The sequence below is a fragment of the Coturnix japonica genome, chromosome 3, assembly GCF_001577835.2.
Source record: "Coturnix japonica isolate 7356 chromosome 3, Coturnix japonica 2.1, whole genome shotgun sequence".
In the NCBI taxonomy this organism is placed as follows: Eukaryota; Metazoa; Chordata; class Aves; order Galliformes; family Phasianidae; genus Coturnix; species Coturnix japonica.
In genome coordinates, this window is record NC_029518.1 from 33,438,856 (window position 1) to 33,457,046 (window position 18,191).

General features: G+C 33.5%; 1 protein-coding gene across 1 annotated transcript in view; it reads right to left on the bottom strand.

The window, feature by feature from the left end:
• Nucleotides 1-18,191, bottom strand: part of RYR2 (ryanodine receptor 2) — a 303,963-nt gene that overhangs the window by 15,598 nt on the left and 270,174 nt on the right. Inside the window, exons 84-94 of the mRNA XM_032443314.1 lie at nucleotides 17,697-17,773; nucleotides 17,473-17,546; nucleotides 15,935-15,952; nucleotides 9,986-10,066; nucleotides 9,180-9,268; nucleotides 8,199-8,327; nucleotides 6,991-7,095; nucleotides 5,334-5,415; nucleotides 3,000-4,303; nucleotides 2,572-2,636; nucleotides 637-784 (exon numbers count right to left, since the gene is read on the bottom strand). Coding sequence (XP_032299205.1) covers nucleotides 637-784; nucleotides 2,572-2,636; nucleotides 3,000-4,303; nucleotides 5,334-5,415; nucleotides 6,991-7,095; nucleotides 8,199-8,327; nucleotides 9,180-9,268; nucleotides 9,986-10,066; nucleotides 15,935-15,952; nucleotides 17,473-17,546; nucleotides 17,697-17,773 — 2,172 coding nt within the window. The remainder of the gene's footprint in view (nucleotides 1-636; nucleotides 785-2,571; nucleotides 2,637-2,999; nucleotides 4,304-5,333; nucleotides 5,416-6,990; nucleotides 7,096-8,198; nucleotides 8,328-9,179; nucleotides 9,269-9,985; nucleotides 10,067-15,934; nucleotides 15,953-17,472; nucleotides 17,547-17,696; nucleotides 17,774-18,191) is intronic.

Sequence of the window (18,191 nt, forward strand, 5' to 3'; positions counted from 1 at the left end):
TGCCCTGAGCCAAGGACTCTTCTATTTCTTCTGCTGCCCTGTGAACAAGGAGCTTGGAGTGTACAAGGAGCTGAGAGGGGACACAGCCAGGACAGCTGGCCAAAGCTGGAATAAATACTATACATGCCACACACCCAACAGTAAGTGTTAGGGAAATAGGGAGGAAGCAAGCAAGGGATATTCAGATTGATGGCATCTGTCTTCCCAAGCACCCATTAAATATGATTTGCCCAGATTTTGCGGGAGTGGCTGAACACCTAGCTGCCTGTGGAAGACAGGAAATGAATTCCTTGTTTTGCTTTGCTTTGCTTGCATGTGTTGCTTTCGCTTTGCTAGTGAACTGTCTTTATCCCAGACCGAGTTCTCACTATTTGGCGCTTCCAACAATCTTCCTGGCCTTATCCGGGGGCAGTGGGTGCGCAGCTGCTTTTTTTCTGTTGTTGTTGTGTTTGTGCTTTTGTTTTTCACTTATCAATCCAAATAAACCTTTGCCTTTATATCCAATTTGTGGATGATTGTGGAAAGAAGAATGAATGAGACTTATCAGATGTAAATATGTCTTTTTCAGTTTGGTAGAATAATTTTGTGGTACATCAGTCTCATAATATGTAAGTCACCGTGTAGAAAACAACTTACGAGAAGCTTCTGTTGATATGCAATGATTTTCTTCCAGAAAGCTGATTCCTGAATTTCTGGTTCTCCATATCTGTGAGTATGAAGCTGTCTTAACTTCTGTTTTACTTTGTCTTCCTTTGCTTTCTCTTCTTTTTCTCCATCCTCTCCTCTTAGGATATGATTAAAATGAAAATAACATAATTTAATAAAATTGACAAAAAACTGACACTGTATCATTCCATTCAAGTAGTCGTGATTCATGCAGTGCATACAAATTGGTAATAAGTATAGATATCCATCTTCAGCATAAAGCACTAGCAATTGTGACATTCTTGTTAAATCTACAGATAATTGAATTTACTGGTTTGTCACCTTGAAGTTATAATTGCTAACTGGTAGAGGCAAGTAACCAAGAATCTTCCAAACTTATTACCTGAAGCTCCTCTTCATAACTGTGCAGTTCATATTTGCCTTGGCAAATGTCTGCCCAACTGCCTCTGTATGTCCAAGCACTCTCATCCAACCTCATGCACTTGAACAATCTGATTTTCACACAAACTGAAAAATACTGTTTTTTTCTTATATTTACAAACCAAGATTAATGTTTTAACTTCTGCTTTTCTGTCCAGTCAAGGATGATGTAAGTACTCCCTCCAGGAGGAGAGAGGAATAAGGAAGCTTGACAGCATTTCAATCTGTGATTATCACCATGATGCTTATAAAAAGTCATAGCCAGTGGGCTGCCTTCTTGAAGCACAACATCTTAGGAATTATTCTCAGAATTATTTTGGAAGCTAATGAGATTTGACATCGTGATAGATGAAAGGATTACAGAAGACCGTTTGAGGCCAAATCAGAGTGAGAGGCAACTTATATGTTACATTATTAATCCATCTATCTACAGACAGAATAACTGATGTCCTAAGCTGCTTCATAGTAGAATATTTTCAGCAAACTTTCACTTGAAAGTTTAACATACACTAGGGGTGGCTTCAGGGCAGGTAGCAGCATCAGACACTTGCACTCTTTGCAAAGAATACAGGCATTGCTGCAACTCACATAGCCAAGCAGTGCAATCGACAGTGAACTTCAATAGTCAGAAAGACTCGCCTTTAATCCAGACAGTACGAATTTGTAGAAATTTGCTGTACTGATTACAAAGAAGAGTATTAATTACTGCCAAGAATTTACCATACCATGAGGGCAACATGGAGATAGCTTGAGAGTAAGGGATGCACTCAGAATTTGGTAGTGATATATCAACGACAGGAACCATACACTTAGCAAGAACCACAGAAAAGGGGGATGGAGTGCCATGTTTTCACTGGTTAAAACAAAGTCCTATGTTTTGCTTTTTTATTCTCAATAATCTCATTAACATTAGATTTTATTGTGTCTTAAAAGGCCTCAAATTATTATTTATGAAATACAAATGATCTCCATAAAAACGTGCAAGTATTCAGTAATTCATTAAAACCATAATGGAACAATAAGCTTTTGCAAAATCCAAATAGCTCTAAGTATGAGACAGCAAATAGGATGAGCAAAACAGATTCAGTCTCTACCACTGATAGATAACCACTCTGAAACACAAATGCTCTTAAAATTTTTCCAAGAAATTTTCTTCTCATTTTCATACTTGCCAAGAAAACATTAAATGAATAGATGAAATTAAGCCCAATTAAAACAGACCTGTATAAAATGATTTGTCAGATTCAAGATATTTTCTACAAGTGTATTCATTTCAGTGAAACCTATATTTATAAAATCTTGGGGTGAAATTATTTATATGGGCTTCGCTTGTAAATGTGTCTTGATGATGAAGATGGATTAAAAAAAAACAACTGTGGTATTTGAATGGAAATAAAATTAAAGGCAAAGGAGTAACTATAAATCAAGTTGATTTTTCAGTGAAACAAATCTATTTGCAAGATCAGTGGTTAGAGTTATACATACTCTGCTTTTTCAGGTTCAGATTTTGTTTCTTCTTTCTCTTCCTTTTCATCTTCTTTCACCTGTTCCTAAAGATAGTCAGATATAATTTTTAATGTATCTAAACACTATTATACAGAACAAAGTTAGTTAAAAAATATACAGAGTGAAAAATTCTAACTTTGGGAGGTTTTTTTTTAACAGTTGAAGCTCTGAGAAAAAAAAAAAAAGAAAGAAAAAAAAAAAAAGATCCTTCATTTTAGCCCTGAATTATAAGCAAACCAAATTACCAAGTACTTAAAGAAAGCTACAATCATTTCAGTTTATGATGTCAGTAAAGACAAACTTTACAAACAAAAAAGCCACACAAAAATAGTTGCGAGTTTTGTTTCAAGACTATACTTTACATATGAAAAAGAGAAATGTACAGCACAAATAAAAGGTATGGTTACCTGGACTTTTTCCTGTGCCTCAGGCATTGGTGCTACAGAAGGACTGCTCAGTAAATCACTCAAACCAGCATTTGGGTTGTGAGGGATCAATTTATACTGTCCACCTTCTCGTTTCAAATCCAAACCAAATATATCTGAGAGCAGATCACTTTCCTCTGATAAAGTTCTCAAATCAGTCAAGTCTTCAGTAGGCAGTGCAGTTTCTGCTGGCTTCCTCTCCCCCTCTTCTCCTTCCCCACGCACCTCATCCTGAGTGGGATCTGGCATATTAGCTAATAGCTCAGCCACTTTGATTTTCTTTGCTCCTTCTACTAGGCTTCCTCCAAGCAGCAAACTGCAAATGATGCGAAAGAAGCCCCGGAAGACGCTATAGGCAAAATGCAGCAAACCCATTAAAATGCTCCAGTAGGAAGAAAATAAAGCCATAACCATGTCCTTCATGGTCATTTTCTTCACTTTTTTCATCTGTTTCTTTAGGCTCTTCATGCTGAGCATTTTCATAAGAGTCATTAAATTATACTTGAGCGCTATTAATGCTGACTTCATAGTTACAAGTGAGAAGAAACCCATTCCAGGATCCTGTTCCTCAGGCTTATCTTTCTCATTGTCCTCTTTATTTGCTGACCTTTCATTCAGATCTGACTCAGAGATTTGGGCAGCCAGTTGCATTTCAAAGATGGTATCTTCACAGAAATTAACAAAAAGCTCCATCTTTTCTTTCTCCCCACCTTCATTTACAACATCAAATATAAACTGCCTTTTGGACTCTTTCACCTGAGGTTTTTCCCACTGAGTCCGACTTGACTCACTTATTTCAAAATACACTCGTTCAATGCGCTTTGCACTGCCCATAATTTCTATACGTCCGAGAAAAGGCTGAAAGTAATTCAGCACACTTTCTGACAGTTCAAGAAAAGTTTGCAAGCGAGTATCATGGGGCATGTGTTCGGAAAGGTTGGTCAGGAGAACAGCAACATTGAAACCAATGTCTTTGGCAGGCTCATGGAATCGTTTCACAAACTCCTCGTAGTCCAGAGTCTCATTCTCATCCGTTTCAGCACACGATAGCAAAAATTCAGTTTCAGACTGGGTGTAATGCTTATGGCTTTCCATTGCTTTGTGGAAATCCCTTTTTGAAATTATGCCTTTGCCATCAGGATCATACTCTTTGAACGCATCAGAAGAAGTCAGATCCTTCAGTTTTAAGAACATATCAAAAAACTTCAGAATCATCTCCACATTGTTGGACGATTCCACAAGCATATCAACCATTTGCTTGCCAATAGTTCCATTCACAACATTACCTAGATGTAACAACATATTACATGAAGATCGAGATATTCATAACAGCAAACATTTTGGCAAAGAGGAAGATTGGTAAAGCATTGGCAAACACACTCTTATATGGAAACCAGCTGTAAAATCAGGAAACTTTTACAAATACCACTACCCTAAGACTTGGGAGAAAATGTGACTGAATATTTGCAAACAGAGAAAGAAAGAACAGAAATGCCATAGAGAGATACATTTGTTACATTTAATAAAGTGTTAGACAGGGGCAGATTTTCAATACTAACACTACACATTTTACTGTGGTGGCAGACAGAATTAGCGTCACATTAGTGAGGACGACTAGTTCAGCAGGTCCCTCATAGAGTGCTGTCTACATGTACTAACAATTCACATTGCTTATCAGTTACTTCATTTGAGGAAACCGTAGCAACCCAGGTTACACTGCAATTTAGGCTTCATTTGCCCTTCTAGTTCTTTCAAGGCAATAAATGTACATGAAAGAAGCAAAAAAAACCCCTATCTTTCAATTGTCTATGTTTGTGTATTTCTAAGCAGAATACTACTGATAGCCTCTAGACAGGAACTACGTAAATGTATTCCTTGACACTGATCACTTCTCTGTGGAATGATAATTTTCAATTATTAGTTTTAAAGGACTTTGAACTAAGTTACTAGAGGAGTTGAAGCCTATTATTTATGGCCAAGATGGCTATAAAAATAATTGAAACCTATTAAAGCTGTTAATGAAATAATAAATAATTTGTTCAATTCATTGAATTCAGGATTTCAACTCCAACAGTAAAATTTCTCACTTAAAGCCAAAAGATAAGCCAAGTTCACAGAAACAAAACATAACTTCTGTTATAGCTGGATTTTATGCAATTATGTCATGAGGAAGCAATATAAATGATATCAAACACACTATAGAAATCTCTCACACAATTTATGACCTAAGACCTCTCACAATTGTCTCATTAAAGTTAAAAACCTAATCATTAACAAAATAACTGTAAAAGAAAACAAACATTAAATTTTATCTACCTTCCAGCATAGACAGCAACATTACAACCATATCCTTCTGAAGATCCATTAATTCTTTCAGTAATTCAATTTGACTGGAATCCTAAATAATGGACACAAACATATAAATAAGATGTCTATCAACTTTCTTATCATTCATACATGTTTATGCAGATGCAACACTGTAAAAATAAGACTTAAAAATTAAGAAGCTATTAGTATTGAGAGTGGTAATAAAGGAATAAAGCAATAACTGAGTACGTCAAGCCCATAGGTGATGCTTCTGTAATGATTAATGACATCTGAAATAGCATTACTGTTGATGTAATCAAATTCACAGCCTAGAAGCCTTGCAAAAAACAACCATGGCAGCAGCATATAGGGCTCCAAGTGAAACGTGATTATAAAAGGAACTAAACAAACTCCCAAAAGCTACGAGTTTGAGCTCCACACAAGAGAAAGGCACTGTCTCTACTTATCATACATTCAGAGCAAGCTGTTTATGTCATTGTGCAGAACAGCATGAGAAACTCCACACACTGCAGTGGATCTTTTTGAGCAAAGGTTCTTGGCTTTGTCTGAAGCAGCATAGTATCATCATTTTCTAGATGTACTAGCTAAAAGACAGTTTGAATTCATGCTGGAACAGCTCAAATCATATTCTTGTCATTGCTGTGAAACCAGATCTTGCTCATAATCAAATCAGGTTTCTTAATCAACAATTAGCTTACATGTGTTTGCCTGGCTGTCTGTAACTACTTATGTATTACTTTCCACACTGCTTTAGTGGTTCACGAAGAAAGAACAGTAGTCACTACTGTGGACTACACAATCACAGACTTTTTTTTTTCTATTCTGAATATAATAAAGATAATCCAAAATCATTATAGTATGCATGAAGATTGGAAATAAATAAATAAATAAGGAAATCGTAGTTCCCTTCAGAGTTAAATTGCTTAACAACTGAAACTTATTCATAATTATGACACTATTCTCAGAAAACATCAAATTATTTCAAAAAATTGAGAATTATTACATTTGATTAAAAATGTGTAATGTAAAGTGAACTGCATTATTTTAAAAAAATTAAGAAGCTGAAAAACACAGTGTTTAAGGATAGGATTCTTCTTCTCTAACTTTAGTCCTCATCAGAACTGTCTGCGCTAGTCTCCCATATGTTCTGTAGTTCATGAAAGGAGTACTCACATCCAAAAGCAATTAACTCATTCTAAAGATTAGAGTTTTTCCCCACTGAGAACAGAAAAGGCTTAGATGTCCGCTTTGAACTAGGCACCTAAATGGGGAAGATAGCTCCTGCATAAAAGGCTTTTGCAAAATTGCAGAAAACAAGGAGGCATAACTTTGATAGGCAACACTTGAGCTGGCTAAGTTGTTTTTTTGTTTTGTTTTGTTTTTCTGATTTCAGGTGATAGGCTTCATTTTCAGCTTCATTTAATCAGCTTTGAGATCGTGGACAGTAATTCTTTTATAGGCCTGCTATTCACATGCACTGCAATTCCATAGTTTACGCCTTGAAATGCTTTTTTATTATTTCACCTCTTTCTTATTTTTCCTCTTGCCTCCAACATCAACTGTTGTTATTATTTACTCACAGTAACAAATACAGTTAATCTTTGGTAAAAAGTCATTAACTTTAAAAGGAAGAACAAAAAGATACCTGAGACAGCTTCATCTGCATGTGAGCAAATACATGAAGAAATCCAACAACTGCATCCCACAGCCTACTATGAGCCAGACTCTGTTGGTTACCAGTACATGGCCCCTGTTTTTTAACATCGCAATAAGAGAAAAAAAAAAAAAAAAAAAAAAAAAAAAAAAAAGCAGGTTTTAACTAATAGAAACTCAATTTAAAAAACAAACAAACAAACAAATAGAGAGGTATAGTATTGCCCTTTAAAAATGCTTTGAAAAAAGAAACATAAACATAATTACCTAATTCATAGCACCGCCAACCATGAGCAATGCCAATTGCTAATAGCCATTCCAACCCTGCTTTAGCCAAGAGTCAATTAACAAAAGAACATAAAGTAGGGGTTAGCTATTCAGAACTTTAAACTACACATGTTAGAGGAGCACAGATCTTCAAGCTGATGCACATGTAAATTAGAAATAACCATACGCAGTACAGATGCAAAATTGTTATAAGAGATTTGAGACTAGGATTCCTGATTTGTTGGTTTAGCTTTCTTTCCAGTATATCTACTTGTAGAACACGGAGTTAAAAAAATATTATTCTAAAAAAAAAAAAAAAATCCAATTTCCAAAAAGCAATATTATAAAATCTTTTCAAACCTCAGACAAAAGCACATTAAATATTTACTAGCTAACAATATTTCTTGTGATTTGCCATATAAGTATACAATAAACACGTGTATGCACATGTATATAAGTTGCTGCTACTTGTACTTATTCAGCAGTTATTACACTTCAGTATAATACATTTGGAGATTAATCATTTAGTGAAACATTCCATTTTTCATTTTTTGTGAGGAAATGAATGTTGCCTCAGAAATAATTAACTAAAAAGTCCACCCTACTATCACAGAATTGCTTCGGCTGAAAGGGACCTCAAAGATCAACAAGTCCCCAGCTCCTCTGCTACAGTATCTGTAATTTGTAAACAACCGAAGGACAATTATTTACTAATAGCTGTAAATTAGCCTGCATTATTAAGGCCCTGAAAGAGCAGTGCCAGTAACACAAAACTTCACTTCCTATTTGAATTAATGCACTAAAATCATTTTTGAAGTACAGTTCCATCTATTTTATATCCCTAACTATACCTCATTTTCCCTGCATTATTTTCATATTTGAAGTATTACTCATTTTCTTGCAAATCCATAAGATTACAATGAAATATTTTACCTGGATATACTCCGTGAGTGTATTGAAAACTTGTTTTGCAACCTGGATGGCTTTGGAAAAATTTCGTTGCCCTTGTTCATCAATAACATCCTTCCCAGAATAGTACCAATAGAAATCACTGATGGACTCCTAAAAACAGTTGTGAGAAGCACAGAGATTACACAATTCGTTTCTTTAATAAATTTTTCATCAAGAAAAACATTTGCTAGGAATATAGTTTCAAAAATTAATTAGCTTATGTTTTTAAATGATCCCTCACAGTTTGTCAAGTATTACTTCAAGGATTCTCATCTCAAGGGAAATGATAGGAACAATAATGAACTGGCAAAAAGAAAAAAAAAAAATTAAAAAAAGGAAAAAAAAAAAAGGAAAAAAAGAATGAGATTGGTTGCCATCTGCTCTTAGAGATGAAACTGTTTGCATTCTGTGCAGGACACAATATTACTGTGATGTTGCAAGCTGATCATGAAAGAATCTCTCTTTGTACTCTGTGCTTGATACCCATTCAGTAGTGGGAACAAAGGCAGTTTTTTATGCAAGATGCCTGTTTCCGTCTTCCCCGAAGGAAATATCATAAAAGTTTCAACAAAGTAAGCAATGGAATAGAAATTTCTGTATTACCCCTAAAACTTCTACAGAATGTGTAAAGATAAATGGCAATATTGATAACAGCAGCAACTTAAAGAATACTTATTTTAATAGCCTGGAATTCATAGTCACAATACATAAATGGTTAAGAGAAAATTTTGCTAAATAAATAAAAACGAAATGAAACTGATTATCATGTACAGTGATTAATTGTTACTGGTAATAATTGTAAGCTTTCATATTTAAAGACTAAGGATAATCTTCAAAGTAGAGGCTTGAAAGGCTTTTAAATCAGCCTTCTGTTTTCCCTCCTCCCCTTTACCCCAACATATATCCATTAGGAAATACTAGCCATCTTTGTCATCTAATTAATTTGTACAGGAGTTAACCTACCTGAACTCTCAATAAGTAATCCACAGTGGAAATGATAATATTAACAGTTGTGTTGTTACCAGTCTGAGTTCTCAGGTAATTCTGAAAATCTAAAATTTCAAATAAAAGATTTAGTCTAAATTAAAGTACAAAATTATTTCTAATTAAATTCTGAATAAACACGATCTAGGAAAGTGTATCTTAAAGGAATGGATTTTTATTATTTCACTAATTCTATTTGAGAATTTCATCATTTTATTGCAAAGATCATATCAATTTATCAGCAAAGCATGAGCCAGGAATTTGATTTTTATTTATTTCTTTTTTTATTTTTTCTCATCTGTAGAAGTTGAACTCGGCCATATTTATGACTAATTTCACATCCTGAGAATTCCATCAATACTAAGAGAATGATGCATAATACATATTTTCCAAAGTGACAATGAAATCAAGTCTCAGATTTACACAATTCCTAACTGCACCGTCATATATACGACCAGTGGTTAATGTAAATTTTTTTCTTCTCTCAATCACTGGCCAGAAGTTATAAATCATGTGCATTTTCCAATGCCGTTTATCTTTTCCAGTCCAGTCATGACTGAAAATTCATCAGTTTGGAAACCAGAACCTTTTCTACAAAGCTTAAAGAGATTAAATGGCCTGACAATTTATCACATATAAATATATTTATTTTTTATTTTTAGCAGCTTCAATACATTCTATAATATTTCAGGAAGACTGCCCAACTTACAGCAATGAAGAGCTTTTATCATTAGTTATCTTACAATTAGTGCCACCTTGGCTTATCTGGAAGGCTGTCCACAAACCTGAATTGTGTCCTTCACAAAGCAATTGAAGAAAGCGAAAGAGGTCACAGGTGAACTCATCATCCTGCATCACCTTTTCTCCTGCAGAAAGTCCAGATGGAAGCACAGATTATCACAGGCTGACAGCTAATACTGCATGCCCCCTGCTGAAAATCTCCATATTTAATTTTAAGGAAGATGGAAAGAGAAAATTTATAGCCTACAATCTACCTGAAGCACATATGACTTGTGCTTGACAGATAGTTTGCTTCAAAAAGTCTTAATTAAAAATAAATAAATAACTTTGGATTTATAAGTATGGTGACATGAGCATGGCAACATTTTAGAAATAATCCATGATTTACATTCTTGTTTGAGTATTCTAGGCATGAACGCTGTATGACAAACAAAGGTTAGGATAAGATGAATTTTGTTACCGTCCGCAAAACACAGTACTTAAAAAGAGGATTAATTGAATGGTAATGAAAATCATTCCTCAAGTAAATGATAGGATTTTAAAATATCTTCAAATAACCCAGGATTTATAGCTATCTGCGTTCTCAATAATCAATTAGACAGGATTTAGTACCTGTTTGCTGCCAACATAAAATGGATCTTGGGCTTTTGTTTCCCTTGACAAAATAAAGCAATAAACTTAAGATGAACTAGAACAAATGCCAGTGGGCTTCACTGACCTAGGTTCATTTTTTGGTAGACAAATAAAATCGTGAAGTATAAATCTTAAAACAATTTTCATGATCCTTCAATAGACAACAGTATACTAGTAAGCCTCGTATTAAAACAATGCTATTTCAATTATTTCAACACCTACACTTAACTGCACATGCTGAACTGAGATGAGAAGAAACAAACATTCATTAGTGAAAACAGTCAAAACTGCGAAAAAGATAGAACAGCAGCCAATAAAAGTTAATAATAAGATAATAATACTGGTGATTAAAACAAATAAAGGGTCTACAGAAAATTCCCCTTTTAGGACTTTGGACAATTATTTGGAATGGAAATAAAAATGGAAACCACAAAACTTAATTTCTTTGAGAATATACATCATTTGAATATGTGGCTAGGTGTTATTTTTAGACAGCAAAGGGGAAGAATGAAAATATGTAGGACAACTGTAGAGAAAATGGTTTATATACTACAGCTTGTGAAATCAAGTTCATGAAGGGCCCAACTATGTGTTTTTTACATATCAAGACATCACTGAATCAAAGCCATTTGCATGAATAAGACTACAAAGTAAGTTAAAATATTTTTAAATCCCTTCTGGCTTTTAGTTCACCCACTGATATTTATAAATGTTATAAAACAAATCCCAATTTTAATATTTTAATGGTTGGGGAGGGCACTTTATTCAGCTATACCATACAGGAATTATAAAACGAATACAAGTTATGGGACAGTTCTGCAAAATAAAATTGTATGCATGTATGCAATCTCACATATGCTGAAAAAGTTAATCCTTTTGAAAATAATCTTTTTCTCTATTTTAAAGTAAATAATAAATAAAAAGCACTGCTTCCAACAGCTCGGACATGCAAAGATTTTAAATAATGCTAGTTATCCATTTCTACAGCTGACTAAAATCTGACTAAAACCAATGCTGGTATTGTCAGGAGTTTTATTTTTCAGATGTTACTGAAAGAGATGCCTAGTTGGAAACTACAGAATTGAAGTGCAGATTGATTTCTTTCTATAAAATCTAATACAACCTTTGCTGTTGCACACACATATTCATGCCACTTCACAAAAACTTTAATTGAGAAAATGTACTTAGAAATATGCAAACCACATACAACATGGCTCAGTTTGTCCTGACACTGTCCCCTTTGGCTTTTGTTGTTATGATGTATATTCTGGCACATATTTGCTTACACACATGTAACAATAGTCAAAATGCTGCCATTGCTCATGTTGGATGTAAATGGTACGACCACACACATGAAAAATTTATGTGTGTAGTTTTGGAAAAACTGATATCCTGTGTTTATGATGTATAAGAACAGAAGTATAACTATACAGGAAATGAAAATAAGTTTGATTGAAAAAAATGAAATATGTCTGTTTCCTTGAAAGTGCACGTGTCCAAGTTTGATAATTCTCTGTTTTGTTGTTGCCTGATTGTTTATAATAAATATCCATTGTGGAATACGTTTGACTTCTATTACTCAGAAATACTGATACATTAATCTTCCAGAAAGGATCAGGAATTCATTTAAGGCAGCTAAGCAAGAGCAAAGATCTCTCATAGTAAATTTATTCTTACTGCATGCCTTTGACGTTTCAAGAATCTGATTCAAAGAAGAAAAGCACAGATTTCCAAATTCAAGCTTCTTAAGTACCCCTTATAAATGCAAACACTGATTCAAAAACAGTAATATAAATGTAGAAAACATCACTGAAATGTGGGCTACAGAGAATTACAATGGACTTAGAGAACCACATTAAGTGGGACTATGTCAGAGAATGACAAAAACTTATACACTGATTTCACATAATCACTGTCTTCATTACAAAACATTTGCATAATTCCCAGTTTAATAACACATCCTTTGCTATCAGATTAAATTCAATGCTAAAATTATATTATTATATTTTATTACAAATAAGCTTTCTGAGAACTTATGAAGGAACAAAAAATGCCACAATATAATATTAATAGCTAAAAATAAAAAGAGTTTTCCTAAAAACAATTTACTGACACTATAGCCCTATTCAGGAAAGATGTGTATCTTACCAGTATTAATTATAAATAAAGAGTTTTGCCATAAGATAGTATTACAGTAGTAAGCTAACACTTGCAGTTTAAATGTTCTTTCTCTGTCTGAATTCTGGACTGTTTTCTGAAGGATGAAATCAACTAGCCCGATCCCTTAGGTGACACAATAGCACATGACAAAGACTGTCAAATATGATGCAAAACATTATAAATGGTCCTCTTGAAATTTCCATTTGCATGTTAATATTTTAAAGATGTCTCACACATTCAGTACCAGTTAAATGCAATAGAATTTTATCCTTACATTAATTTAGACAGATAAAAAGATTAGACTAAAAACAGTCTAAAACTTCAGAAGTTTGTAGTTCAATATACTAGCATGAACATAACACTGAAGACAGTGTTTTCTGAGAACAGTAAAAACATTAGTACAAATTTTATCAACATGAAAGACTGGTACATTATGTTTCCATAGATATGCTAGCGAAGTTCTCTTTTAGATAAAGCAGAAGAAAATGGGATGGCAAATCAAAATGAGTGAAATTTCAGGTGCAAAATTTCCCTATCAACTCTCACATTGCTCACATGGGAACTTATTCATCTTTCTACATGTCAAAGAATAAGCTGGCATAATTATATCTATTAAAGAGAACTACCTTGTTTAGCTATATTACATTTCTTTAGATTAAAAAAAACTTGGAGAAATACTTTTCATTACAATACCTAAAAGACTGGAAAGGTATTACTGTTTCAGCTAGAAGCTATTGTTTTGTAGAAATTCTAGCTGAGTTTTAGTGATCACACAGTGATAGAGTGGTTTGAGTTGCAAGCAATCGTCAAAGGTCATCTGGTCCAACTCCTGAGCAGAGTCTGTCCCAACTATCCTTACTATCATTTTCTATCTGTATAATTGGCCAGATGTATTTAGCACATTTCATTGAAAACAGCAATTTAAAGCAAACTTTCTCCTAAGTATTCAGAAAACAAGAAATTTCAAACTACAAGTGTGCAGAAGTAGGATTATCCTGATTGTGAATTACAATTGGAAGAAAAATAATTTCATCCTAATATACATAAGTGTATTTATGAATTCTTAAAACAATTAGAAATTAAAAATAGCTTTCTGGAATATTGCCTACCAAATGTAAGATTAACTAAGCATAAGCTTTCCACATGATATGAGACATAAAGCAAGGCACTTAAAAAACACTGCACTTTCAAGAATATTTTGACTCACAGTGAAATGACAGAGTGAGTTTTAAATGAAGAATGAAAAACCATCACAAGATAGTAAGCATTTATACACTGGTTTGGTTTAGAATCCTTCTTTTTTTTTTTTTCTTTTTTTTTTTTCCCAGAAAGGAAATGAACAATCAAATCAAAACAGCATACGTACAGAAGAAACAACATCGAGTACATCACAAGAACAAGAAAGAAACACATTTGCGAAAGAACCATTGATGTTTTTACCAGTGGGGGTTCCAGGGTTTGGAAAGGGAAGGTAGTACCAGTCTGAGGAATACCAGGACAAGGAGCTTAAAATGTGGACAGCACAAAGAAACAGTTGGAATAGAGCAATGAATCTCAAATTCATGTTGACTAAGTATAGGGCTTTCTGCCTATTGCTGAAGTTGATGTGGGACCAGAAACAAACTTATATAGTACTGGCCTTCATGAAAACATGAATGTACTCTCACAAGAGTCAAGAGAAGTCTTTCTTTGAATTTGGCAAGAATAATTTGACTTACATGTAGTAAACTCACTTATAGTTAGTCATTAATATGCTTCTCTGCCAGATTCAGAAGACATGAAAAACAGGCTACAATGTACATTTTATATTATGCCATTCCCATGGGAATCAATAAAATGATTGTTAATGAGTAGTAATTTGTTACTCATAGAATAAGTATCTCCCTTGAAGAAAAAGAATGGGAGAAAGTTCCACATCTGTCATTGGTACTTCCTTGGAGGTATTTTTACAGGTGGCTACTCATACAATTGCAAACAGACATATGATGTCATGTATCCCATAAAATCTAGGATACCTGAAAAATGTTCATCTAAGGATTTCCTCAAACAGGCACTGGCTTGGCTCTCATAATGCTATCAGGTTTTAATACCAGCAGCTAGACAGCTCTTTTGTATATTTCTTTTCAGTGAATTGAGAAACGTGTGCTTTATAATACAGAAAACACTATAATTTGAAGGGATCATAATCTCATAGAATAAAGTAACTCTAAGAAGAAAATGAGAAACCTTTCTTTTGTTTGGCTTAGTGTAATTACTCTATCTTGACAATGCTGTCACTGCTTGTCAATAACAAAGAAAACCAAAACACATGATCCTAACTGTAGAATTCTCTTAGTTTGCTAAATGGAAATTTTGACTGAGAATACAAGCAAAAATTGAGATTTTCACTTTCCTCCTTCAACATTTTGCTAATCAAAAGACATCTCCTGTGTTTGAGCTTAGTGTTTCTCTGAAAGGTATATCCATTTTTTATTTTTAATTCTTAGTTCTTGAGGTTGATGGTAACATATCATGGCAACTACTCTTACAAGACATTTTACAGTATTTTAGAGTACTGTTGAGGTATAGGAACATTTAAACGTCAAGTAGTTTTCAGAGCAAAGACGAGCCACCCATAAACATTTATACCTCTATATTAGAGAAGAACCATCTCTCCCCTGGTATCAACTCCTGACCACATTAGATAAACCTAGCCAGTGGCTGGTCCTCTCCTCACTAACCACCCTCAAATCCTCACTGGATCCACCACTGATTTCCTGTGTTTGCACAAACCAATGCAGCAATAAAGCTACATTCAAAACACAACATAAATACTACAGGAGGACTAAAGCACAAGACTTGGTGTATGTAGAGGTACACTTTTTTTTTGTTGTTTTTTTTGTATTTATTTTTTAAACAAATACTGGGAACACTAAAATAAAAAGAAATAAAAAGGAAAAAAAAATTTTAAAAAGCTTGCTGCTCTTACATCTAGCATGCCAGTTACTGTGCAAATCCTGAGAAAGGAAGGAAGAACAAAGCAGGGAGAGTTGACGCAAAAAATCAAGAAGTTTAGAATACATAATTATAATAGGAGAGAACCACTGGTTTAACACTCTTACAGAAACAAAAAATTCTAATGGTGTTCAGGAGCTGTACAGTGCTGACACAAAGCTAACAACAGAAAAAATAAAGAAAAGGCAGATGTGTTTAATAATTACCGCGCTCATTAGTGATGACTGAGGAAGGGAGGACATTTAGTTCAACGAAAAGGAAACAGGAAAAAAAAGATAAAATTGATAAATTGTTTTCAGCAAACACAGAATTGATTTAGTATTGCTTTTGGCAAAATTAATACTATACTAAAATATAAGGACCAAATAAATGGAAAACAAACAAACAAACAAAAATTCCCTGAAATGAGGAAGAAAATACTTCAGCATCAGTAGAGTTAATTATGCAATGCTCAAATAATTGTTTTTATCTGCATTCAATAGCAGGAATTTCTCGAAACAGAGGTAGCTGTTCATCTTAAAAATCAAATTATAAACAAATATTTAGTAACAGAAATATTGTCCAAAATCTTAAAAGATTGTGCAAAATAGTTTTCAGTAAAATAGTAAAGTAATGGTTAAAAAACTTGTGTGACAGATAATTGTATCAGTGTTCAATTTACAATCATGTGACCAAAGTTTAGCCATTAGAGTTCACTGTATTATTATTATTATTATTTTACTCACTTAAATCTAGCTGTCTATATTTAACTTATAATTTTACTGTGCAGCACTTTTGGAGAAACAGCATTTCATTATCAGTTTTGAAGCAATCCAGCCAAATTTAATATTCTATTGTACTGATTTGATACAAGTAATTGAATAGTCAGGAAATAAGCTACATAAAAGATTTACAGACACAATAGCTAATGAGATATGAAGTGTTGCAGGTATGATCTATGAGCCCCAAAATGCAATGATGATTATGCAGTCAAGCTTTTTTACCTGGTTTTTAAGATAAAAACATGTTAAAAGATTTGGTCACTGTAGGATTCAAACACAAAAATACACTGTAAAAAATATTGTACATAAGGGGAGAAACTGTGCTTTGGTAGCCTAATAGTCATGTAAAAATGAGACTAACCATTGCAGACAACATAGGAAGGTAATCAAAGCACTTACTGTCAAACAGAAGAAAGAAACTGACAGTGAACTGACAACACAGGGGGTAGAAAGCTGAAGTTGTACAAAGTCAAAAGTGAAGCACTTTTTTATTTTATATTTTACAGATAAACATAAATGCTTATTTCAAAGAAGCAGCTTTCCCAGAAGACCTTTTTCCAAACATCAAATAGAGTTTTTTCTTGAACTTCACTATTTAACCTATTGTTTAACTAAATTGTCTGATTTAAAGTCTGGCCAAATCACGTGGGAGCTTTTAAGTTCATTTTATGCTGAAACCGGTTAAGGACTTCTGAAATGCTATAAATGTATAAACATTGTTTGTAACTAGAACCTGCTTTCAATTTTACATGCAGTCTCTTCTTCACTTCTTCAAAATGATGGGTAAGCCTCCTTTGAGACAGTTATGAAACTTATTTACTATTGACAAGTATGGGCTTAAGTAGATCAATTACATATAAGACACTTCCAGATATCATATCTTAGCTTCAGACTCTAGATACATATTTAAAGGTTTCTTTCAAATTTTCTTCTACAAAATGTAAACGAGAAATGTTTGCATATCATTTCAATTAAATTATTACCTGATCCCTCTTCAGTCACCATGCCAAGGCCTTCTGCTTTGTTTTGACGTTCAAATGCATTTAGATCAAGAACACTGAAATGAAAAAAAAAAAAAAATTGTATTTTTGAAAGGTAGAGAAGGATTTATGATTTCATTTAAGCATATAATCATACTAGTGTCAAAACAATATATTTCAGTGGCATACTATACCCATCTGAATTTTTAAAGTAGATATTTTCTTACCTACAGGACTGCATAAGACCAGCAAGACTCTGAAAGAAACCCACATCTTTCTTATCCTTGAGGTAGTCAAGCATTTTCTGCAGTAAAAACAGATCACATGTTCAGAGAATTAATATTTACACTACATGTTATTCTAGTTTTCATAATACTATACCAATCCTAAATTACTAGTGATACTGGTGTTTCAAAATATCTCTAATATTTACAAATTATAATGAGAAAAGTGGAGGTGTCAAAAATAAAAAGAACAATTAAAGCCCATATCCTTGAAAGAAAATGCATCTATTTTGTTTGCTTCTCCTTAAAACATGGAAAATAATTAAAGTCAACTTAGTCAGCAGAATTTTAATGTTTAAAATACATAGGATGTAACTACTACTCAGCAATGCATTTCTATTCACTTCTATTTCAGCACGAGCCTGAGATTTTCATGGCTTTAATTTATTTTAGCTTATTTTAGATGCAATAGCATGTCAGTAGTCAGAGGAGTGTTTT